The 26394-nt window shown below is 32.9% G+C and overlaps 1 protein-coding gene across 1 annotated transcript in view; it reads left to right on the forward strand.

The window, feature by feature from the left end:
- Nucleotides 1–26394, forward strand: part of LOC118194936 (hemicentin-2-like) — a 265664-nt gene that overhangs the window by 129407 nt on the left and 109863 nt on the right. Inside the window, exon 4 of the mRNA XM_085810221.1 lies at nt 9537–9833. Within this exon, the coding sequence (XP_085666347.1) occupies nt 9537–9833 (297 nt within the window). The remainder of the gene's footprint in view (nt 1–9536; nt 9834–26394) is intronic.

Below are 26394 nucleotides of genomic sequence, written 5' to 3' on the forward strand. Positions count from 1 at the left end.
GTTTTTTATCTTTCGGTACCAAACCTTCACTGTGCCATATGATATGATACAACATTAGTACCTAAAGCTATACACATGATTCTGTAGCTGATATACACATGACATTCTGTAGCTGACTTTTTGCAACAGAACTGGAAGTAAATGATGGTTGTAATCTGTAGCGTGATAGTTCCATTTCAGACACTTTGCCTTTAATGATCACGATTATATATATATATTACAATTTCACAAGATTGTGGTCTAAAGCAAATATGTTTCTTTCAAATGCCAAACATGTTTGACAAAATATGATTAAATACGTTAACGAGGACTATTTGCGCAGAAGATATTTGCGGTAGTGAGAAACGTTCTTTAAAACCCGATGTAGCATAACTCTTTGATTATTGAATTAAAATAACCCACACTGATTATTAAATAAAATATAATATAACTCATTGATTGTTAAAGCATAAGTCAGTATTATATTTAATTTAATTATTTAAACGAATGAAGCTCTGATTTAAGTATATATTCGTTAGAGGAATTATATTTTTAAAATGTGTCATACTTCTTTCAGTCATAATAATTTATATAACACAAAAAGTGAATAGACTCTCATCTTTTGGTATTACTATTAATTTATTAAATATCCAGATTTTGCCCCTTTTATAAAGGTATCAATTAAAACTAATTCATGGTTATATATAAAATCTCCGTTTTAAATTGCTCAACTATTTATTATTTGGAAAATTACGTACTGTTTGGAACATAACTTAGGATTTAATAGAATATTGTTATCTTTTAGAGACATTTAAGATAGTTTAAGTTTTTCATTTGAATGCGTCAAATGAATAATGAGATGAGCCATTGTTAATACCAGATGTTTCAAAAGGTAAAGTGGTTAGTATAAATTTTACTAGACAGAGCAAATCATTATTTTGATATTTTTAGGATAATTAGTATATTTCGAAACTAATTAAGAGACATTAAACACAGAATTTTAGTTTAATTATATGTTTTCCGTTATTAAGGATTAATTGGCAGTATGAGAAAATATTACTGAATGTAAATTGCCAGAAAAATTACAGATTTCTGTTTTATGAAAAAGGGGAAATTTCTGCACAGAAAAGTATCGAATATTTGTTTAATACATAAAACTTTATTCTTTTGGACATTCATGTTCAAAATATTGTTAACAAAGTCAAATAATCGTATTCTGCGTCAGACTTACTATAGAACAAACTTAAGAAAGTTGATATTAGAGCAAAATTTTTTTTTTCGGAAGGTTCCTATGAAAAATTACTTTTATCAAGAATTGAACAGAATAAAATGATAGGAATTCTCAGAATATCTTGGGAAATAATTACATTTATGGCTAAGAAACAATTCTGCTTTTTAAAAATTATTGTAAACGGGAACTAAAATATTTAAAAGTCATTCGGAAATTTCTGTTTAATACCTGCTTAGAAGCTGTATAGTTCAATATTTTTTGTTAATTTAATAAATAGTGAAATAAAATGATTGAAGTATTTTTTTCTTCATTTTAACATGAATTTAAATCAAATGTGAATTGCGATTAATAATTAATATTTAAATATGAAACTTGTGGTCTGAAAGTGGAGAAATATCATGCAAAGAGGATTTGAACATGGGTTAGTAGGTCCCAAACCATCGGACTAACTTGTCCAACTGGATTGTCGAATGTATAATATTTTCATATTTCAGGGTTTGACAACATCTAATGTGACTAATTGTATTTTAATGAGAAAATTGTTAGTTACTAATATTTGGAGGTCCCGGTATATGTTCGAAGTTATAGGCGCCGTCTACGATACAATCATGACACCGGACAACATAGAAATACGCGCTTTTTGGAATATACAGGGAATCTCACAGATGGTCAAACGAGATAGCTAATGCTTATCGCACGTATTCTCAATGGCGCATTAGCTAGCCATTGGAGATACTTTCCTCAATAGCTTTAGGTATTTCGTACTCCAGGCTTTCCAGGTAACTCAGAGAAAGAAATCTATGCATGACAGGTCCTGGAACGTGCAAGCCAACGAAAATCAAATGATTGATCAAAATTTGATCAAATATTGAACTCAAGTGTTCTCGAACAGAAATAGTAAAATGGATTGAAGCGTCATTATGTTGGAACCTCATACTGTTGCTCCGTGGCTTCTTCGCGGGAAGAAAGACTTCCTCCAAGAAAATCGTATAACACCATCCGTCCAAACGAACAAACATGAGGTGGTCGCCAACAATGTCACTTGAGTTGCATGTATGTATTGAGTTGCATGTATTGTAACATGAGGTGGTCGCCAACAATGCACTTCAGTTGCATGTATTGTATGAGTTGCATGTATGCATGTATGGTGTTGTGTTGCATGTACTGTGCTACTCCTGGAGTTGTTCACTGCTCATACATGTGTATTATGTGCATTGAAGAAGCTTTCTGTGGTAAAAGTAGATGTGTGTGGTGAAACCTCACTTTCCAGCTATCCAGTTCACCAACAAGACATACTTTAGCACTGGTACATGAACAAAGCATTCAAAAACCACGACGCAATGATAGGTGGTTTCAGGAGGGCAGCACTCCGACCCATTTCACTCTTTCTATTTAGAAACACTTGAATTCACCATTTAGTCAAAGGTAGATTGGTCATGGTAGTATTTTTCGTTGGCCTGCACACACGCCGGACCTTTCCTAACTAGATTTCTTTTTCTGGCGTTACCTGAAAAACCTGGTATACTAGACAACCATGGCCAGTGAGGAAAATATTATCTCGAGCATTAGCTTAGCTCATTCGATCGTGTATAAAGCGCCGTTCCCACTGGAGTTTATCTGAGATAACGGAGTCAGTTCCCTGTGTCGACTAGCTCCACTGTGCCTGCAGTTCAGATTTTTCAACTTGCTGCTCTATGGGGAAAAACTGGTTTTGGGGATGGGTCGACTAAGTTAGTTGTGTTCGTTAGCTCAGATAAACCCCAGTGGGAACGGGTCTTAAGACTTCCGGTGTATTCCAAAACGTCCCTAACTGTAGGCTGTGATATTTTCACGTTTGTATCGTAGATGCCGGCTGTAACTTCGAACTGTTACTTTTGAATATCGTAAATGTAACTATTTTCTGATTAAAATATTTATAATTCACATCACTGTGCCTTTCATTTCTTGTTTTTTCTTCCCTGTATACTAGCACACGAGGATTGCAGTTCCATCCCTACAATAGTATTAAAATCCGAATCGTCTTTGAGTAAACCACTCCTACCTGAAGTGAGTACACTGTACATATGAAACAAAAACAAAAACTGGGAAAACATTTGCAAACAGTATAAAGAGCAAATTATTTAAATAATTGCTGAATTTTACAAAAATTTTAAACTGTCGGCAAGGCACTGCACAATATGCAATGGGCGTTGCTGCATATTTACACAAATCCAATATACATATTGAAAGCATAACTTATAGAGAATTACTGCAAATAACTCAGTGTGTTGCAAAACCCTTATACACGTTACAAGTCCAACCGTTATTTTATTTCCATATGGGTGGCGTTGTAATCTGTTCATATTTATGTTCATCAAAGCATGTGTATTGAAGTTTTGGATGTTCTGGATGTTACTAGCAGTAGCTGCACATAAACATTGTGTCCGGAATTATTACAATTGTTCTCAGATTGTCGAAGCCACCGTAGAATGCTTTGGTGGTTTGATAGATAAGTGTAGTATGTTGAACAAAAATAGGTATCTAGTCGTCTTATGCTTTGCCATAATTAGATGAAATAAACCAGCGCAGTTGCAGTTGATAAGCATTTTTTAAATGTAAACATAATGCCTTTTGCCTACAAACTCATTATAAATAGAATTGAAATTGAAAATAGTATTCATGTCTACTATACAATATGTAGCAAGGAACGCTGAAAGCATGAAATTAAAAATCATGATTCTTTTTTTTTTTCTTTACGTAAATATGAAGAACACATGCTATCTATAACTTCGAGATTATAGAATTTCAGAACTCGAAGAATTATATGTTATTATTTAAGTCCTAATTATTGTAAAATTATTTAAAAATATGACCTTATTTCAAATTTCTTAATTGTAGGATCAACTACGAATGATCACAGATTTTCTTGCGCAGTGTGTGATCTAATTTAATTTATACGCGAAACCAGCCTATATATATAAATTTCGAAAATAATATGTTAAAATATCTGCATAAATTCTAAGGAATTGAAAGAATATTTATATTTTTATCTTTTACCCGTTCATGGAAATTATATTTGTTATATTTAGTTTAATAATAAAACTATGTCTTTATTCTTCGTTACTTCATATTTTGGTGTTCTAACTCTCAGATCTCTAACAGAAAGCATATTAAAGTCTTCTGAAGTCATATATAAAGTTTCCATTTGCTACGCCCCGGAAGTGGAATGTTAATATGTCCATGATTTCCGCTCTAGTGCATAGCAAACGTGGAATTCTATATTACCCATAAACTATGGCGGCAATTCTACCTGTTTCATCAGCAGATAGGAATTGCGTGGATCCACCGTTTCCGTTGGTCAACATGCGCTAAATTACACTATTATTAGACAGATAACGGTAATGCAAATCGGGACTGCAAACGCATTAATAGGTATCTACTGCTGAAGCCTTCTTAGTTAAATGCTAAATATGTATCTGCATATGTTATTAGATAAGGACACATTGATTAAATACCACATTTTAACTGCTATTTTCTTTTATTATGTTTAATCTTATCCTTTTCTTCCTATTTATTTGTCATTATTAACATGATATAAATGCATGAAGATAACAGTATCATAATAAGAAATTTTAAGGAACATAATAATATCTGCACTGCGTTTAGACTAACTCTTAAATCTCTGTAAGCCGAAGGAATATAAAAAATGAAAGAAAGCCCATTTTCTGATAATTTAGCATAAGCTTCTAATCAAACGTGCATATTTGATTTTTCCTCTTTTTGCGAATTCATATTTGATTACTTTTCGGAGATAAGGCTTCGTTCATCAAAGTAACACATTTCATTCATATATTCTCCATAAAATTAATCTTCTACTATATAAACGAAAATGGTTATGAAAGGAAAAATTCCATATTAGTCCTGCACTTCAGCTTTATAATTTAAAGTAATTATAAAGCTGTAGTCGTCATGGCCTAACCAACAATGTAATTTTATTTCATGAAAATTGAGTAATGTTTTACCTGCATGCTACAAATTCTTTGAAATATAACGAATTTAAAATGACATTAAGATAACATAAATTTATTGAACGATGCAAAAATCAAAGAAGACTTGAAGTTTTAATGGAATAAACATCAAGAAATAGAAATTCATTAACATTATATTTATAGACAATGATATAATTAATGACTAGTTACTATTTACCAACTTACCACTTACTATTTACCAACTTACCATTTACTATTTACCAACTTACCACTTACTATTTACTATATAGTAGAAATTTACTTAATAACTGCACTAGAGCATTTTATACTGATGACATTTTCTGGATAGTTTTTTATATTTTTTCAGAGGCGGGCGCTAGCTACTTTTTAGGCTTTCCCCAAAGGTAGGAAGCGTTGGTCATTTTATTATGGATACACCTAATAGGCGACCACTGATACCTCTTATGAAGGGACACATTCTTATAAAACTTGCAATTACCCCCCTCCTTTTTTTTTTTCAAAGAGTTAGTATGGGAAGGCATTACCAGTTGACCTATGGTACATCGCTGGTGTCCCCCACACTTTTACCTTTACCTTTACCTTATGAAGGGACAGACAACTTGCGCCCATGCCTTCTCCGGGATCCGAACCCGAGCCGTTTGGTATCACAATAGGCTCCCCTAACCAATATCCCAGCTGGGAGGCCTTCTGGATATAGATATCTTGTTACAGTATATACATCAATATGCAATATGTATCTTTATCTGCTTCCTTAATCGAATAAGGAAGACAAGCGTATCCTACCTAAATGTAAGAATGTCTTTGAAGACATTTTAAGGAGGACATTTACCAGGATTTGAATTTGGATCGAGTTGCCAATGTCTGTGGTCTTTATCAATTAGGTTATAAGGTATTTCTCCTGCCTTCTTAGCATGCGTTTATGGTGTAGTGGTAAGCACGCTCGGCGCGTATTCGAGACTTGCGTGCTTCAAGTCCCGGCGAGAGCATTGCTAATTTTTCATCTCTCCTTTCAAAATACCTAATGACACTACAAGGTTTCTAGCGATCCTAATGTACAAGTATGATAAGGTCATGATGATATAATGGCTAATGTAAGCGAAAGGAAAAGGGTACGTATTCTCAGAAGGTTTTTAATGCTTAAAAGATATTCAGGCTTCATATATTCAGAGCAGAATTGTTTCTAGAAATTTATTATGCACACCCATACAAATCGTTTTCGTTATGCAGCAGCTGTAGGCAGGCGATTTCGAAGCTAATGCAGCATAAAAATAACGAACAGATGGCTAGAGAACTCAGCAGTTATCACAGTGAGTTTTGAACTATTGTTAGTTTATGAAACAATTTCTAAACCCTTCTGGGGAATTTCCGTAGAATATAAAGCATATCGGATTTTACGTCCTACATAAAAATGATTTTATACTAAAACTCAAACAAAGAAGATTTCTGTATAATCATTATTTAAAATAATAGCACATATTTTACATTCTTGTACAAAGGAAAGGAAGTATTGTAATCGCTAAAAAATTCGGGTATCATATTTCAACGAAAATATCAATTTTGACTTCTATGGAATGCAATTCAACGATATTTCTGCATGACATCTGAAAGTAAGGATAGAATAAAGGACTCTTTTCCCCAAATGGATTGCAATTATGGATGGATTTACATGGATTAAGAAGTGTGTGTGATTATGGCAAAGCCTCGAGAAGGGAAAGGATGCCTTCGTGGAGGACTTTCTAAGGGAAACTGGCTAGTATACACGTCGCACATGGGGAAAACCACGAAAACGCCCATGCAGCCAGCCCGTTCACGAGATTCGAACCTCGGACCAAAATACAAGTGTTCAGCGAATTTACCGCTCGGCCGCTGGTGGGCCATGGATTAAGAAGACACTTTTTTTTCTTGACGTCTACATGTACCAATGTATGTATCTCGCATAACTTGAAAACGAATAGCTTCAAATCATCGAAACTTTGTATATAGGACTGCTGTAGCATGTGGTTGTGCACATGTCTTTTTGTTTGCAATCGGCCGCACCAAACGTGTATAAATATAAATATAAATATATATATATATATATATATATATATATATATATAGTCTGTTACTCGCCTCGGTCAGCTAACGAGCTCAGTTTTTTTTTATTCTTATATGTTGGTAAACTGTGCATTTTTTGCTTTAAAAACAACTGAATTATACATAATTTGTTCCGGTTAAGATTTGCATGTCTTTAATTAATCTTCATGCAATTGTTGTATAATTATTAATAATTATTAAAATTTCAAAAGATTTACTTGTAGAATAATTAAACTTTCTAATAATTTAGTATTATTCGAAGTACTAAAAGGGATTTTAAAGACGTTGCTATTAAAATCTCCTGCGGGGCATTTTATTTATCTCGAAAAATTTTCTTCTTATTTTCTTTGTAGCTGTCTTAAATGTTTATCTTTTTCTCTATGAAATAACGAAATGCAGGATTTCAATAAAAATGTGCACTGTAATGAAAGTTTTTAATACTGTGTCATTAGTTTACGTTCTCAGTAAAAATGCAGTAAGTCTGATAGTTTTTCTCTTTAACTATGTAATTCGCATTTTGAATTTTTCAGAATGACGGAAGTAAAAATTCTTCACTTACGTAACAAACATTTGTTGAATAAGTTCCTATGAGTTCTACTTCAGAAGGAGGAGGATCAATAAAAATGTTTCTTAAATTTCAAGTTTAAGAATAAATCCAGATCGAATATTTAAAAAATAACAAAACGGTTATATTTATGGATAAACACACTATCTACTGATATATTAAATATTGGTTAGAAAAGAAACAAATGATATATCTTCCGTTCGTTTAAATGTTGTAAAATGTGTTCTGAAGTATTCCATCATACTGTAGAATTACACATTAGTTTACACTGTAGAGTTACACATTAGTTTACACTGTAGAGTTACACATTACTACATGTCATTAGTGTTTTTTTTTTTTTTTTTTTTTTTTTTTTTTATGCTGGAGCCGTGAAAAATGGCCAGTGCCCTCGCCGGGACTGAAACTTAGACCTCTCGAATACGCGCCGAGTGTGCAACCGCTACACCGCGAAGGCATGCTGGAAGGAGGACGAAACTACCTTACATAATCCTCCCTTTTAAGGGGGCCCACCTGCGGGCGAGCGGTAATGTCGCTGAACACTGGCAGTTCGGTTCGAGGTTCGAATCCCTCGAACGGGCTGGCTCCTTGGGTGTTTTCGCGGTTTTCCCCATGTGTAACGTGTATACGAGCCAGTTTCTCTTAAAAAAATCCCCCACGAAGGCATCCATCCCTTAAGGCAGATAGCCCTCGAGTGCTTTGCCGTAATCTAATAAACCAAATCAAACCAAACCTCCCTTTTAAGTGCGATCGGGGATGAACGGACCTATAATCCCTGGTGGAACCATTTCAAATCCTAGTGGTGACGAATTACTGCCCACCAACTTTTAGTTCGGGTGCCCCTGTAAAGTCATTATATGTTTCTTTTAAGCATATTTCCCCTAAAATTTAAATGTGTTCATGATTTTATATGTTAACCACTTTATATGAAAAAAAAAAAAAATTAGTAAATTTGGTCATCTACGACTGTTTAAAATATAAAGTTATGAAAAAAATAAAAAATGTTGTCGATTTTTTAGCTTTTTATATGTCAACATAAACATTTATCAATTAACTGATATGTGAAAGATAAATCATTTGCAAACTCCTAATTTTTCACTATACAATTCATACCCAAACGTGAAGTATATATATGTATGTTAATATGGATGAAATAACTTCCATATTGAGTGAACTCTTTTAAGCATTTTAAAAAGTTAACTCTCATTTAAGCTAAAATTATAATTTCAGAACGCAGCTTACCATTCCTTATGGTTTACATAAAGTTATTATATATACCATCAGATGCGGTATCGGCACTAACATAAAAATGTAAAATATCTTCTTTTCAACAAATGGAAAAGCTAAGTCGTTTCCTTGCAGCCACTTGAAAAGGAATATAGATACGACACAAAAAAGCTAAGAGCGAGGAAAAAGTAAAAGATCAGGTAGGAGAGATGGTTGTCTTATAAAAAGCCGATTTTATGTTTCTATAAACGTATTTTAAAACGCTTCATAAAATAAAATATATCTAAAATGAGTTTTGACGCTCTGCTACATGTAATGTTTTATACAATGTTTTAAGTTTTATTTTTCAGAATGTTTTTATATAGAAATTTTCTATCTATTCATTGTTTTATTTTTTTTGGGGGGGGATAGAGGGAGAATAAGAGGAAGAAATTTATTTGAAAGTTTATGTATTCTATTCTTTCTATTGCAGTTGCCAAGGCAACAATACCTGAGGGTCCACTGTTGTACATCCAGAGCGGTAGCACTATAAATTTGACTTGCATAGTTACTGAATATGCTACTCCTCCTGTTTATGTCTTCTGGTACCATGATGACCGAATGATCAACTATGACTCTCAGAGGGGAGGTATCAAAGTGACTACGGACAAGGGAGCCACCACGATAAGTCGACTGCAGATCTTCACTGCTCAGTCTTCAGACTCCGGAAATTACTCCTGCCAACCATCATATGCTGATCCTGCTAATATTACCGTACACGTGCTAAATGGTAAGTAAAAATTTCTTAATTGCCGTACGTGCCTTAATTGCCGTAAACTCTTCAATGTAAAATTTAAAATCAGACAAGAAAGCTATCTGTAATTTCGGGGATTTTAAATAAAATTCGATGCATTTTGAGGTCGATGCTTCTACTTCAAGAATAAGATGGTTAGTTCCCTCTAGTTTAAAAAGTGAGAGAAACAACAGTTTATACAGGAATTCATAAGCGGAACGAAGATAAAATTAATCTAGCGCCATCTATTGAGTGAAAGAATATTTAAGTATGGAAAAATTAAGATATGCTTTTGTAAATGTGGAAGGCTTTGAGAAGATTGAATTCACTAACTGATGAAGCATTATTGATAATTGCATAGAATAGTCAAAACTGTCGTTAAGGGACCTAAATACGAATAGATAACGAAGGTTGATTTGTGTTTTTCCTTTTCAGATGAGCGATTTGGTCAAGTAGAAGAGAACCTGCTTCACACCATCCTCAAATTTGATATAGTTATCTCCAAAATCTACTCAAAGAAAATTTTTTTCCGATTAAATAATCTCTGTTTGTTATCTGAACATATCCGAAACGCGTTTTTGAAATACAGTGAGACATAAATAACATTGGAGGCATAGACAGGTATTATTTAAGAGAATTTTTATGTTAGTAAATTTAGGAAATTTTGCTGTAAGCCTTCCTTGCATTTTAATGCCTTGCATTTTAAGTATTTTTAAATTAATTAAATTAAATCAGGGCAAACTGTGCAATTATGCATACATATGAATGCTTCTCTTACGAGAAGTTTTCTGAAATATTTGCTTACTTTAAAGTATTTATTTCGGTGAAAAAATGCTTATTTATAAATATCATGTAGCAGTCATTTTTTGTAACTGTGTCACTAAGCAGAGGATCTGAAATTATAAATAGTATACAAAGGATTACTTCCATATTACATCAAAAGCAAGATATGTGCGAAACTACCGGACCACTTAAATCGATGACTTGACGTTTCGTGGATTACAAGCACCCGGAATATAATATGCTACTGTAAGACAGGTATTTCCAGGTTATTTTCCGCACCTGATTTGTGCCTTAACCATCTAAAAAACAGCTGCGGGCAAAAAAAAAAAAAAAAAAAAAAAAAGGTCGAGTCGCTTAATTTTTCCCTCCACTGCATTGATGTTTCGCGTGCATCGCTTTCTGAAACGTACCCGAATGAAGGCTAACTTGAAAGACAGCCACAAATGACGGGGACAAAATGGATACTGTGCGGTGATGATGACGCGAGTTATGATCGCATGTGGTCGGGGCTGGCAGTTGCCTTGAAATTCCTATTTTGAAATAATAAACAATAGTACAATAAAGTCATTCGTCACAGTTTGTGTAAAACTCGTGTTCTGTGTCATTAAAATGTGCAATAATCTTTCATTTTATCGCCATAAACTTGCCCAGTAGAGGTACTTGTGTGAACATTTATTGTTGATCTAAGATAAGAATTTCTGTGGGGAAATATTATATTTCTTTTCCTTCAGAGAATTATTTTTAAAAATGGAAATTAAGAGCAGCTTCGTTTGAACAGAAGCTAATTTATTGAACATTCTTATTATTTAGAGAAAATGATAACACATTCCAGATTTTTTTCCATACTTAACACGAAATTAACAAGAAATTTTCATTTAAATAGAAAATTTAAGCAACACTTGAAACGCCGTTGTTTATTTTTCCAAATAAGCTGTGTGATTGTAAGCAAACTGTAAGCAAAATTGAAAGGCTATAATGTGCTTTCATAAAATCTTCTGTCTTAATGTTTTCTATTTAACTATATAGATTAACTTTCCATTTGCTTTTAATTGAGTAAGCACTTAGCTAGGAGGAAAAATAAAAGTAACAGGATCTGTCTTTTTCTTACAGAACGTTAGGCAGTATATTTATAAGCTTCATATTCGACTAAAATTCTTGATCTTTCTTTAATGTTGGGAACCCTTGGGAACATCTTTCTTATCCCACAAGGAAAGATTAGTGAAACTGCCTAAAGTTTGTGACACTGTTACCGTGAAAGACCGAAATTGGAGAATGTCGACTTTCATCGGAGAATGATAACATTCACCAAATACGTTGGAGAAAGATCGAATATTGCACTACATTCTTGTATATTCGGACCCTCACCGGTGTATGTCGACAATCACAGATATGCTGTGGTGTAAGTCGAAAAGAGAGGTCATGAAGTCCCATAATAGTTTAAGTTGTTGCAATAAATAAGATTTGAATCACATAATTTAGTAATTTTTTTATCACTGTTATTTTATTTTCTCATTTAGAACCTACTGTATACTTAAGTAAGTTTTTATCTTCTATTATTTTCCTTTCTCATTTTGAATGTATTGTGTGTTTTAGGTTCTCATGTTCTTAAATTCTTATTTCAAGTCTCAAGCGCGTTTATTCGCGACTGAATTACGGAGAAGAAAATATAATATTGTTATATGTTCAACATTCACCATTAGTACATGGTGAATGTCGACATTGACCGGTGTAAGTCAGAAATAATAGTATTTGGAAAATATTTCGGACATACACCAAGAGACTATGTGAATGTTGACACCATTCACCGGTGAAAGTCGACATTCTCCAGATTTCGGTCTTTCACCGTAACAACACTACATGGAAATGCTGTAGTGAGTAAATAAGCTTAGAAAGTTGCCGTTTTCAAAGAAAGCATAATCTTTATTTTTAAAGTTTCAATTTTATGTTTTCTTCCGTTCTTGGGCTAAATATTTTGAAATACCTTCAGAAATTTTGTTACCACAAAGTAACAGGATAAAAATTTTATTTCTTATTTTAAAAAATAATTGATTATTTATTATGTTATTTAAGGTAATAAAAATATTAAAATAGGTGTATGATATTATATGACAGGCAGGCTTGTAAGTAGCATATAAGTATTCAGAAATTTAGCATAAAAAAACTGCCCAGAATGTTTTATAACATTATACTGCGTAAAAATACCGGTGTATCAATATCGCGTGCAGTTTTCCCAGTACCTTTCGAAGCAAAACTTGTATAAATCTGATGGTTAAAAACATTTAGCTTCAATATAGCTATATAGAAAATGTTGGATGTTTATGTGATCAGTTCTGATGCGCGGCCAACCAGTGGCAGAGCGCTAAAATCGCTGAACACTGGTATTTTGGTCCGTGCTAGCCCCATGAGTAGTATGTATACGAGCAAGTTTCACTTAGAAAGTTCTCCATGAAGGCAACCCTCGCTTAAGCAAATAGCATACGAGTGCTTTGCCATATTATTATACTATTATGTGTTGTGCCCTAAGGCACTACACAGAAGAGAGCGCTGGCTTCGTGGAGGAGTTTCTAAGGAAAACTGGATCTTATTAACACGTTAAACATGGAAAACACGAAAATGTGCGTGCAGCCAGCCAGCTGCCCATGTTTAACGTGTACACTAGTCAGCTCTGTCAGAAAGTCATCCACGAGAGCATCCGTCATTTTAGTCACATAGTCCTTGAGGCTATGCCATAATAAAATAAGCTATAAACCATAAATCATTCCCGATGAGTTATCTTATTTGCCATACCTTCTAATGTATATTAACAGAGAAAAATGGCCTTAGCGTTACTTCTTTAAATAATTACAATTATTTATAATTATAAAATTATAATAATAATATAATATAATTATTTATAATTATAAAACAACCACTTTTGATAGAAACTTTTATTTTAGGAAAAAATATATATATATATATATTCTGACCCTTAAGATGTATGTTTTGCCGTTAGTTTGCTAGAGGCGACTTCATTAAAAGCAATTATATGAGATGGAATTTTAGATTGAACTATGCGAAGTCATTTAGCTCAGTGAGGATCATTAATATGCGTATTTTAACATGTTGAAATGTTTGACTGCACTAAGATCGAAATTATGCTTTAAATTTTCATAGTGAAAATCCCTAAAGGATTTTATATGGGTCTGCAGTCTATTCGGATTCCAGTCAGAAGTATGGAGACTGAATACTTAATCTACTTAGCTTAAATATTTAATCCATATTCATTTTCGGTACAAGAGGCTTTAAATTTTCACAAAGCTTTAATTTTAATACCTACTGGATGATTCACGATGGTCTGCTGTACGTTTCTCACATAAATGTTTTGTAATTTCTCCTCTGTGTGTACCTTTTCTCTACACCATATAAATTGCAAAATGTCAATTAAATTTTCAAGAACGGAAACATCAGTTATATTTTTTGAGGAGAAAAGGAATTTCAGTTGCAAGAAAAGGGAATTTCAATTGCATATCCTAACTCTTCTTATTTGTAATTTCTTTCTTTCTCACACGCACGTATGTATATGTGTATATATATATATATATATATATGTAATAATAAAATTCCATAGTCAAAAATACACTTAAAATTCTAACTGTATGTTCTTTTCATTTTTAATGGCGACGGTCTCTTATTTGAAAGTACGTGGAATTAAATCCACAGTCCCGTAGTCAAGTTGTTTTTCCCGCCTTTTCTACACGTACAGTTATAGAATGTTCTGGAAATATTTAAAGCGAACTGGAATTGGCTGACGAGGCTGACGTCATTTCTTGGAAGCTCCGCCTTTCCAGAGGCTATAAAAGGACTCGCTAAGGAATATCGGAGTCTTTTCTTTAATGTAACGATGCAGTAAACTTCATACAAAAGTTATTTACTCTGGAGATCTGATTTTTGTATCTGCTATTTCTCCTGAATAATAATAAATGTATCCTGTTTTTTAAACTTATCGTCTGATACTTTGAGCTTCAACTACGTCTATGATTCTTCACCAATCTATTTATTCCGATCAAAAGCTGGTCCATCATATATATATATATATCCCTGCATATATATGTGTGTGTGTGCAAAAAAATTAAATTAAATAATACGTTTAATATCCATCTCATATTCAATTCAGAATAAACATAAGCAAAAAACCAACTAAAAAAGAAAACTAGTGGTAAACCGCAAGGAAAGTGGGCAACAAATGTCAAAATCAAAAATGAAAAAGAAATTTATTTTTTCTATATGTATTAACTGTTAAATCTATCTATTTGTCTGTATATATATATATATGCGTGTGTGTGCTTGTGCATATATGTAATAATGATTTTGAAGGTATAGTGGTTAGCGTCGCTGACTGCCGTGCCGAAGAGACCGGGTTCGAATCCCGGACAAGTAAATGTCATAGTTATTGTTTGTAAATGTTATAGTGTCCGTGCGGCATGGGCGCACTCTAAATATGGGGCAAGGCAAATAGCCTCTGGAGAGGCTCTGGTGGTAGGGGAACAGGGGTAGGAGATCCTCGGACCCGTCCCTCTGGAGGCTCCCTGTCAAAACTGGGTGCAGAAGTGAATTAAATCTCACTGTCATCTGCAAGGTATTCAAAGCTGCTACCAACGACCAGCGTAATATTGCGCTCCTTGCCACGAGGAATATCGTGGGCTTGGGCTGAATATACATCAGACAAGTGAGCATCAGCAACAACATGAGTTTGATGGACATAACACGGAAGATAATATAACTTGTGAATAAAGACGCACTTGCAGTTCATTGCCGATTCGGTACTTTCGTACACAGCCATTAGCCAGGACAAGACATGGTGCCATATTTTATGAAAACTACTTTTTCCTGTCTTCATAACAATACATTTGAGTAATGTACTTTATTCTTTGCATACACTCGTGTGCATAATTAAGAGAATTATGTTTAATTTCTGAAATCTAATGGACATATTTTTCAAAAAATTTAGTATGAAAATACATTTGTAACAGAGAAAGAGATGTACCATTCAATATGTACCCATGATTATCAATAAAACTCATTGAATGCAGGGATCTCCAAAATCCGTGTTGTTAAATCGAACGGAAAATGGGTCTAATGTGGGATATGGCGCACTCCCTCTAAGCCACACAGATCGCACAGAATGATGGCATATTTGGCAGGAGCCAGTTGAGGAGTCTCGTGGCAGTCTATCATATTATTGTAGCAAGGCAGTTTTCGATACCGGAATGGTTCTCGAAGGGAGATAGCGAAATAAAATTGCCCTCCCGAGGTCTTCCCAGGTATACTCTGTAGAATTTTGTTAAGGAGATCTGGTTGGCCAATCCGTGTGGAAAATATCTTTACTTTCCAGGTAATCGTCGACTATCTAAGCCTTTTGTGCATGACTGCATCTAAGCCTTTTGCGTTGTCGTCCATTAACAGGAATCCATTTTCAACTGCGCCACTAAAAAATTCGAACATAGGGCTCTTAAGATCACCTTTCTATACCTCATAGCAGTCCTCAAAGCCTTTCCAAACAGATGCAGGGCCGTCCAACATAGTGCTTGCCCAAACCATTACATCTCCATTACCAAAATGGAGAACCATTTTTCCAAAATAGTGAATTTCCCTGATGAGGGAGAAAAGGTATTATGTTTCAGACTCTGTTCAGATATGGGTACGCAGAGGATCAGTGTCCAAGCTTATTATGGACTCATCTGTAAAAAGCACGGTATACACGTGAAGTTTGGTCGAAGACATATGCAGTCTGCACTATGATAAACTCGTTCTCTTGTGTGCAGCTGCAAGCCGGATTCAAACAGCGGGATTTCTGAAATGCAACCCCATCTCATGTTGTCTGTAGACCCTGATTCTCGGATTCTAGCGGTAGCATATAGCTCACGTGAGGGCTTTGAAGCTATAGCCCTCCTGAGTCATTGCTCTGAAAGAGTTAAATAAAGATACTCATTCGTCGGTTTGGATCTTGGTCGACTTTGTCCAGGTCTTTTCGATACGGATTCAGTCTCCTCAAATTGTTTTTACATACTGCAGGCGACAGTGGGCTTTACGTGAAGCTCTGCAGCCACCAAGTCCTTGTGATTTGTCTCCCTCCAATCTGCCGATAATTCCCCATCTCCTTTCGTCATCCATATATTCTTGGCTACCCATTTTTTCTTGATACCTTATAAAATTTACCCAACTCTTGGGAGAACCGCGGCGAAGTCCTGAAGGAATTCGAGCATCCAAATCGCTGAACACCCATCGTGCGTTTATATCCTATCAACAATCACAGCCCCGCAGACGACGCACGTGTACGCTAATGCATTCGACTCTGGATATATGCATAATTATTTGGTTGCATATGTAGTACCTTTGACGAAGTACCTTTCATGAAAACACACATAATTTGCAAATTATGTTAATTTTGCGCACGAAAGTAAAATGGTCCATTACATAAATACACCGTTCATTCAGTATAATTTCAATATTCATAATAATTTTCTATATTTCGCTTTAAAATTATATTACTTATCAATTTTATTATATTTATACTCTTTTTGAATGTTTAATATTTTAAAACTCATTATTCAATATCATAAAACATTTTCTTCGTTAATATTCAAAAACACAATTATTACTCTTAAAAATTATTTCATTCATTTTCAAAATATATTGAAAATTCATTTAAAAATAAGTTTTGTTTCTCATGGAAGTCTTCGCACATTTATGAATGCGTTTTAATTTGGCAAAACGAGATGAAATTAAGAAAAAAACCAATATTTTTATTGCAAAGCACTGGCAGCATAAAATCTGAAAATAAAATTATTCTGAAAAAAATTGTAGTCATATCAATTGAGATCTACTTTATATTTAAAACTCCATCTAAAAGTGCTTTGCCTGTTGAGAAGCATACTATATGGAGACAAAGCACATATAAAGACAAAAGATCAAATACAATTTTGAATTCGTAATAGGAAATAAAATTAAAATAATAAAAACGAAAGTCATAAAATTATACACTTTGTAAATACCCTAAAATTCTGAATCTAAGCAACTTTATTAAAAATTGGTAACGATCCAGTTTTAGTCTTAGAATTATCTGAAACTTTCGAGAATTCTACGTCTTATTCAAATGCGTTATTTTTATGTAAAAATTTAAAACTGAATACTAAATATTCAAAAAGATTTGAAAATTATTTCAAATTTTTCGAGATTTACAAGACTAATTGTTAGAGAAAGCTGGGCAAATAGAACACGCTGGAGAAGGAAATTTTTAGAAGAGAATAAAACGCAAATTAACGTATTGACGTATTTAGTATGTAACATGGATGCAATGGATGAAATGAGAGCAATAAATAAAAGTATATGGAATTAATGTTAGCAGCATGGCTTATCTATCGTTTTCGAATTATATATATTACCAGCATTCGTATGACTTTTAAATGTATATGAAAATTGCCTAAAGGGAATACCAAACATTAAATTTAAAAACTGCTCAAAATTTTACTCTGCAAAATAAAAAAAAAAAAAAAATAAATAAATAAATAAATAAAAAAAAATTTAAAAAAAAATTGTATTAAAAAAGAGAAAGAAAAACATAAATTTCAACAAAAATGTGTTACATATAAAAAAAAATACAATGAAATAAGCAATATCCCTTAATTCAAATATTATTAATTATCCTAATAAATAAATTAAACAACTTCCCGTTGACTTCTCTCGACAAACATCCAGTATCCAAGAGAAACGTTAAATTAAAAAGCTGCACAGAATTATCGCCCTCATTTTACCGAGGGGTTATCAGCAACAGTGGCACGCAGCCATTGTTGCTGATATAATGAAACAGAACTATCGATTTGATGCGATTTCATCAAAAAACATAAAATAAAAAAACTCATTCGAATTTTGAAAAAAATCGCTTCGAAGTGCTGTAGCTCTTATCTAGATGCACCTATGTATCAAATTTCGTAGCTCTGGGTCTATTAGCTTGCGCAACACAAACGGAAGACACAGAAACCCACCATATACACAGGCAGACTCTTTTTTATTATATATATTATTATAGCTTTAAAAATGTAAGTAATACTTGGCGTATTTTAAAAAATTTCAGCATTTCTCATCTTTTGTTATATGAAATAAATTTTATTCAAATATATGATTACTTTTAGCCATTATATTAAACTATATTTATTGTATCAAAAGGATGAAATGGAATACAAATATATATATAATGCTTTATCTTACATCAATAATAAGCATTCTTCAATCTAAAAAGATATTTTTCATCCATTTTTCTACAGCAAAGGACAAGGATTCTGAAATCTATCATAAACTAAATAGATCAGAATAATGCAAAAAGAATGGATTACAATTTATCGAATTCAAGTAATGGTGTCAGAATAACACCTATATTTATTCACATTTAGCGATTAAACAAATCGTAATCTCATAGTGAAACGTAGCAAAGACAATACATTTTAATCTATGAAATCGAAAAGGTTAATTTAGCGAAACTGTAATCGTTTAGTTTTAATAAAATATAAATAGCTTTTGATGCTATAAAGTACATTTATGCACATATAAACATTATAATTAAAATCACCTGATTGTTATTTGTTGCTAAGACAAATTTCTCTTAAAATATTAAGTTCTTGCCATGTAAATTCATTATACTAAAGAATACCAAGTCTCCAATTTGTTGCAAAATATCCCACAGGCGTTACTAGACAAATTTGCCATCGTGTTTGCTACATTGCATAGCTTCGAAGAGTTTTATGTTCTGGTTTAATTTCAGAGCGAAATCTTCCGTACTCAGATCTACTGACGTGGCAGTTATGGTCTCGCAATCAATATTAAATGGTACCAAACCTTCCTCGCACGTGATCTCGCAATAAGCTAGCCGTTAATGACGACACGTAAGCCGCCATACATTTTGATTTGAGGAAAGTCCAAGATGGAAGTGGATTTTGCATTAGATCGCTCCAAGTCAGAACTTTCGGATATCCGCCCTTCGTTGCCTGGAACCATGACACGCTTGTCCTTTTAATTAATTTTGCATGCCTTTTGCAAAATGGCGCAAGGCTGTTTATCATTAAAAGAGGATAATGACATTGCGTATTAAATTTTCGAATGATTACGATATGATTTATTTTGATCAGGATGGCAACGAAAAAATTATTTCCTTCAATTTTGGAAGATCGGCTTTTGTGTAAGTTTGAAGATCATGTTGCTGTTATTGAGATATTACTGAAAGTGGTAGTTTGTATTTTTTGAGGAGACGCCCTTTGAAATAATTCGCATTTAAATTCTTTTCTTAAAAAGATTCCTTCTTAATTTTTAAAGGAATGTACATATATATGTACTTAGAATTTCACATCGTCATGCCTGGATCACAGGTGGCCGCCGATAATTTTGTATTAGTTAAACACTGTATGTACTATTATTTGCATTCCAAATAATGGGACTCAAGAATCTTTTAATTGCATTCTTAAGTTACAGATTTGGAAGGAGGCGACAATAATCCCTAAACGTATTACGTAATAAATTAATGCCCAGTCAGTGCAACAGAAATAGTCACTTCTATTGCAGTACTTGTATATAAGTTAAAGATATGTAACTAAAAGTTTTTAATTTTCAAAATGTCGTTGTATGTAAAACGCCTAGGTAGCAAGTCAGAGCTTCGGGAATTCATACTGACGGAAATAGTCCTTTCTGCTTCTCTTAAAATTCAAAGTTATAGAAAATCTGTGAAATCTTTTAAAAATGATCGTACTCTGTTTCGGATAACTTTGGATGAACAATTCCTTCAGCAAGGTGTTATGGGTGTCTCCTTCAATTTAAATGCCAATGAAAGTCAAAGGTTTTCCAAATGCTTCAGTAATTTCTGTATACATTCAAGATCTAAAAACACAAGTTTCAAAAACTGTAATAACATACTCTAATGTATATATATATATATATATATATGATCAGACTTTCAACATAGTTATAAAGTTAATGTATTTTATCATGCATTATACATACAGACTGTTTAAGTGCTATTGTTCAGAAATTTGCATGGGGGACCGAACAAGATGATGACAGGTATAATCATATAAGAACGCATGATCGTATGCGGAAACCGGATGCGAAGAAGGCATTGAACATCGGGAGTCTGGCCAGGACGAAGCAACAGAAAGCGCTCTTTCTATCCTCAGAATTTGTCCTTTATCGATTTTTTTGTCACTGGAGCTACATGAAAAGCTTAGTATATGAAACCATTGTGGAATCGAACATAGGCCTAGTGGCACACATCGTTGCTGCAAATGGTGTCGTTCTTGTTCCACTCGGCCATTCTTGCAAACGTCAATGATCCTTGCGAAATGTGTATTGCATCTGCAGGCCACAGTTCGAAATATCTGCTTTGAGAAATTGGTTTCAAACAATACTGTTGTGTTTACTCTTCGTTGTCTTATAAATCCTCACTGTTTGGGACCTGTCTTGCGTCTTTCTGTCTCTGCCTTTGTGAGAGTGTAGCGTCTATGTTCCTGTATGATTATTGCGTATTAGCGTGTTACAGACCTCCATGCGTATTTCTGAACAATAGTTCTGAAACATCCTCTATATGTGAATCTGATATAAACTTATATTTTCAAACAGGATAGACAACTCTAAACCTTCTTATTAAACTTTTGCGAGAGCTTAGAAAACGCTGTTGCAAAATTAAACGCATTAAAGTTCCTGTAAATGATGAAAAATATTTATGAAATATATATATATATATATATATATATATATCTGCTCGTAATTACAATTGTTTTTCTTTTCTTTATAAACATGTTTTAGAATATAATTATCAATTTTGTTAACTTGAGAAGCCATGCTGATATTAATTTAATGAAATAGACAGCATTCTTTTTAGACGCAAATTGTCTTTTTAAAAGCAAATGGTAATTTCTTCTCGTCGTGCATTAAAGTAAATTACGATTACGATTCAAGCTATTAGTATGTATGTGCTTGTTTAATAAAAGCAAATTGCTTATTGAAGAACAATACACCTTTAACCAAAATGAGCATGTACGGATAATGTTATTGGACTCTTCTTGTTTTCATTGAAATTCTGAATTTAATAATTTAGAATATAATACGAGACACAGTAATAATTATGAATTTTGTCTTGATATATTTATAAAATTATTAGATTTTACATTTGTGCGCACTAAAAGCAGGATCCTTTAAATGAAAATTAGAAAGTTAGACCTAACTTAGAAAAATTTTCTTTCTTATCAAAATACAAAATACTTCAAAAGTAAATGTTTATAATTTATATATAAAAATTTGCTTAATATCTAATCATACGTTTTTAAAATAGTAATTCTGTAATATTTGTAACCTAATTATTTAAATCCGAATCTTATTAACAGCAATAAAACCGTGACATTTAAGTTTTATTCGAATAAATGTAACATGTATCCGTATGTATGTATGTAATATATATTTTGAATATATATATATATATATATTCAAATGATACGATATGTATATATATATCGTATCACATATTATATATATATATATTTGTTCTTTTAGACCTTTAATTTTTAATTGCTAATTTCTCAAGGTACCACTGTATTGGTATTTCTTTTTTAACATTCTTCACTATGTATTTACTTTTGGTTTTGACTTTTACCCTTGACTCCATGAATGACGAAACACGAAATGAATGATTGAAGAGTTAGGTTTGGAGGCAATTTCCCTTTGATAAGTCTGTCTCCTGCCTGCTCAACAATCATTCACTTATGCATTTTTTTAAAAATCTTTTGGATTAATTTTAATTTGCTAAATTGGTGAATTTATTTTCATGGTTTGGTTTTGCACTTGATTTACTTATGCTATCTGAATTTAAATGATATTGTAATTAGTTCGAGAATTAAATCTTTTATATGTTTGCACAATTTTCATTTTTTTTTTTTTTTTTTTTTTTTTTTTTTTTTAATTTTGGCTTTAAATTTGCTTATTTACTTTTATAAGTGTTTGTTAAAATTTAAATTTAAATTTGTTTAAATTTATATATATATATATATATATATATATATATAAAATACGTGATACGATATATATATTACAGTATATTAAATATATATATATACTTAATATACTATAATATTGTGGTAGGCAGGCACAGGAATGACGAAGCTTGGCATCAGAATCCTAGCATTGTCGTGGCTGTGTGTAAATAAGACATCCAATGACGACACGGAAGAATTTAACTTTATAGCTCCATATCTTTATTCAATGCAAATGGCAGATCATTATTCTTTCAGATTTTCCAAAAACTACATATTCAACAGTGATTTAAATTAAAATAAGATTAAATTTAATCTTTCAACTTCATAACTATTCTAACAAACAAAGGGAAGACGAAGCTACAGATCACGGCAAGGACTTATAGCAGGGTGCAGTCTCCTGAAAAATGGCTCTAACTCTTCATTTATAGCAGCGATTACGTAACATGCTCGAATGTTCTCGAAAGTACTGGTCTAGGGGGAAGATCCTGAAATTGCGGAAAGTTACTTAGAGGTTGCCTGCTCGCGTAGGACAGAGCCATCGTATTTTTTATATTTTACATATCTATATATTGTATCACGTAGTTGGTATGTCTGGCAATTTATTAAATCAGACATCAGACTGAGTCATATTCTTTATAAAATTTGATAAAAAATCTGAAAATTATTGGACATAAAATGTATTTCGATTAATTTCATTAATTTTTTATTAAAAATAATTTCAGAAATGTTATGAGAAAAACATTTTTGAAATTTTTATAATTTTAAGAAAAGTGTAATTTAAATAATATATCCTTGAAGTTGTTAAGGATAAAGGAAGCCATTTTATATATCTGAATTTGGGAATTATTTATTACCTTCATTTTCTAAACTTGGCATGAATGTCTGGGTGGTATGGGGCTCTCTAAATGTGACGCGAGCCGAAAGTCCTCTCGAAAGTTGAAGCTAGGGGAAGAGAGGGGAAAGACCCTAGGACCCGTCCACCGGGGTGCTGTCCATCAAATTTTGGGGCGAAACTGAACAAAATCATACCCTCACCTTTACGTTGCTCTGCTCAAGGCTCTCTCCAACGACAGACGCAATTTTACACTTTTTACCACGAGGAATTTCGTGGGCTTGTTCTGATGTTACTATTAGACAAGAAGTCACAACAACAACGCTAATACTGAACCACCGTTTTTCAGTCAAAAGAGCTCCAAACACTTATTGTACTGCATATATTTACATCTCTACATCCTTACTTCCTACATTTTCTATACTTAAAAAAGGTTTCGATAGAGTATGGCATTCTAGATCTTTCCCCTACATTTAAACTTCAGAAAACGTTTCAGCCATTATGCCACAGCCAAAGGCAACAGACGCGCGTCCATGTTTCTGCTTTTTGTATTTTTTAAATTTTCCGGCATGAACAGACATAATAGACATTTTAGATTTTTTTTGCTCACTTTTTAATTTAATTTAATTTAATTTTAAATATATTTTTGGATCCGTCAATATCAAATTCATGATTTGGAGTTTCATACAACGGGCCGTCTAACTTGAGGACTACTTGTGTGGTAGTATATTATATAGAGATCACGCAGCCTGAGCCCAAGGTTAGTAGCACATATATATGATTTAGTTACGCTTGACCGAACTCCCAAGATCTGAGCTGAAGTATTCGTAAATGCAACTAATTTCCCTCATAATAAAATTGACGACACTGTACAAAGGCTTGGCTTACTTTCAGTAAAATATCATGTGTCAACATTGCTTGGTTTCTAAGTAGATTGTTGCAGTGTGATTTTAATTTGTTTTAGCAAAAGATTCATGTTTCATTGTATTTATATTTTATTTCAGAAAAAGCAACATTTGTAAATTTATTCCTTTTTTAGAACTATATGTGGTTTATTTATTTCAGTTTTAATAGCTAATGCCATCTAATATAGAACAAATTATGATGCAGCAGTAAGTGCCTACATATGCTAAAATGTTTAGTATTAATTCTTGAACGCAATGATCACTAAAATGCCAAGAATTCAGAGTTCTTTAATAGCATGCATCGTGCATATTTTAACTTCTGTGAAATCACAATCACCGCGCTTGTATGTACCTTACAGGAAATTATCAACCTGCTCGTGTGCTTAAAAAAAACGCCTTTCACGTAAGAAGGATATTTCACTTTCCGACAGTCTCCAGACAGTTTCGATAATTAATGTAAATAAAACCGCTTGCTCTGCTGGGAAAGTACCGAACATTTCTCATCATTTCGAGTGTTTCTTCCTCCCCTCTGTACTCAAGCGAACACTTCAAATCTTTACTATGGTTTGATGATCCTTAACATCGAAATATTTCTCGATGGTAGAACGCTCGGTGACTCCTCCTGGATAGAGGACAATTTTGAGTGCTTAGATATTTGCACTTCAGATCGTTTTCAGATATGGTTTCCCTTTAAAAATATTAACAATATTTTACCTTTATTTCGTCAGATGTGAAATTATGAGTATTCTTAGCAATAGAAATTATAATGAAATTCCCTTTTCTATTAATCAGGGTAGTTAATTAAAACTTCGTATGATTACTTCATTTCAGAGGCGGTCTATTGTATTTGATTAAAATTCTCAAGTCTTAGAAAATTCCGAGACATTTGAAGTTTCTCAGGTTTGAGTAAACTGTAATTACAAATGCACTGACATAATAATATTAAACATCCTTCAGAAATAAAATAATGTTAATTAGTTTCTAGGAAAATTGTTCTTCTAAGATAGAATTCATGTTTCAAGGAAAATTACTTTTTTAAGTATGTTGAATTGTTCTGCGCATGTGTACTGCTTTTTGCGCAAGTAATAAATACTTTTGTAATTCATTTAACTGCAACAGATCCATTACAGATAAGATTATTTTAAAACTTTGTATGGCACATTGAGCAAGAATTTCGGTTTACATTTTCTTTACCAGCTCTTTTGGCTTTATGTAAATATTTTAATGCAACTAACAACAATAGAAAATAATTTATATCCCAGAATGCATTTTGTTCCAGACAGAATAATAACATTTTGTCTCTTTGTTTCTGTTTTAGGATTTCGCTATATATATGCATATTTTACTATATCTTACGGATTTCTGATTGATATCTTATTTCTGTCGTCTTAAGCCATATTGCCTGTGGGACGAAAATTTCTTTAACAAACTAGAAAAGCATTTTTAATAAATATTAAATTTCGCTTCCTAAATATTTATCAAACCATACATGAAAAATACTAATAATATCACAAACAAACAAAATTAAATTCATATTTATTTTCTATCTGATATTTAAGGTATGGTAACTGCAAGATATTTTTGTTAGTTAAACTTTATTATTTAAATATATATACATTTTTTCTGTGGCCTGGCGCTTTATTTAAATATCCATTAGCCTTGCGTTTATTATGGAAGCGCCTAATTTGTGGCCACCGTTGCCTCCTATGAAAGGACGCACACTTACAACCATGTCTTCTCCGAGATTCGAACCGGGCCCATCGCTACGGCTGTCAGAGTCACTAACCACACAAGCTGGGCGGCTTATTCAAATATATTGATAGCTAGCTATTAACCCGCGAGCGCGCGCACTGGATCCAAAGGACCCGCGCGATTAAACAAACCTTTCTCTAAGCTCACATATTTTACACAAGTTGCTGAGGTCCAACGTAGTCGCGTCTTAGGTCGACCTCTTTATGTTTCCGGAGTTTTTTCGTTGGAACTTTATTCGG

Source organism: Stegodyphus dumicola, chromosome 2 (genome assembly GCF_044657685.1).
Source record: "Stegodyphus dumicola isolate Sdum_Otavi_A_Nest chromosome 2, ASM4465768v1".
Classification (NCBI taxonomy): Eukaryota; Metazoa; Arthropoda; class Arachnida; order Araneae; family Eresidae; genus Stegodyphus; species Stegodyphus dumicola.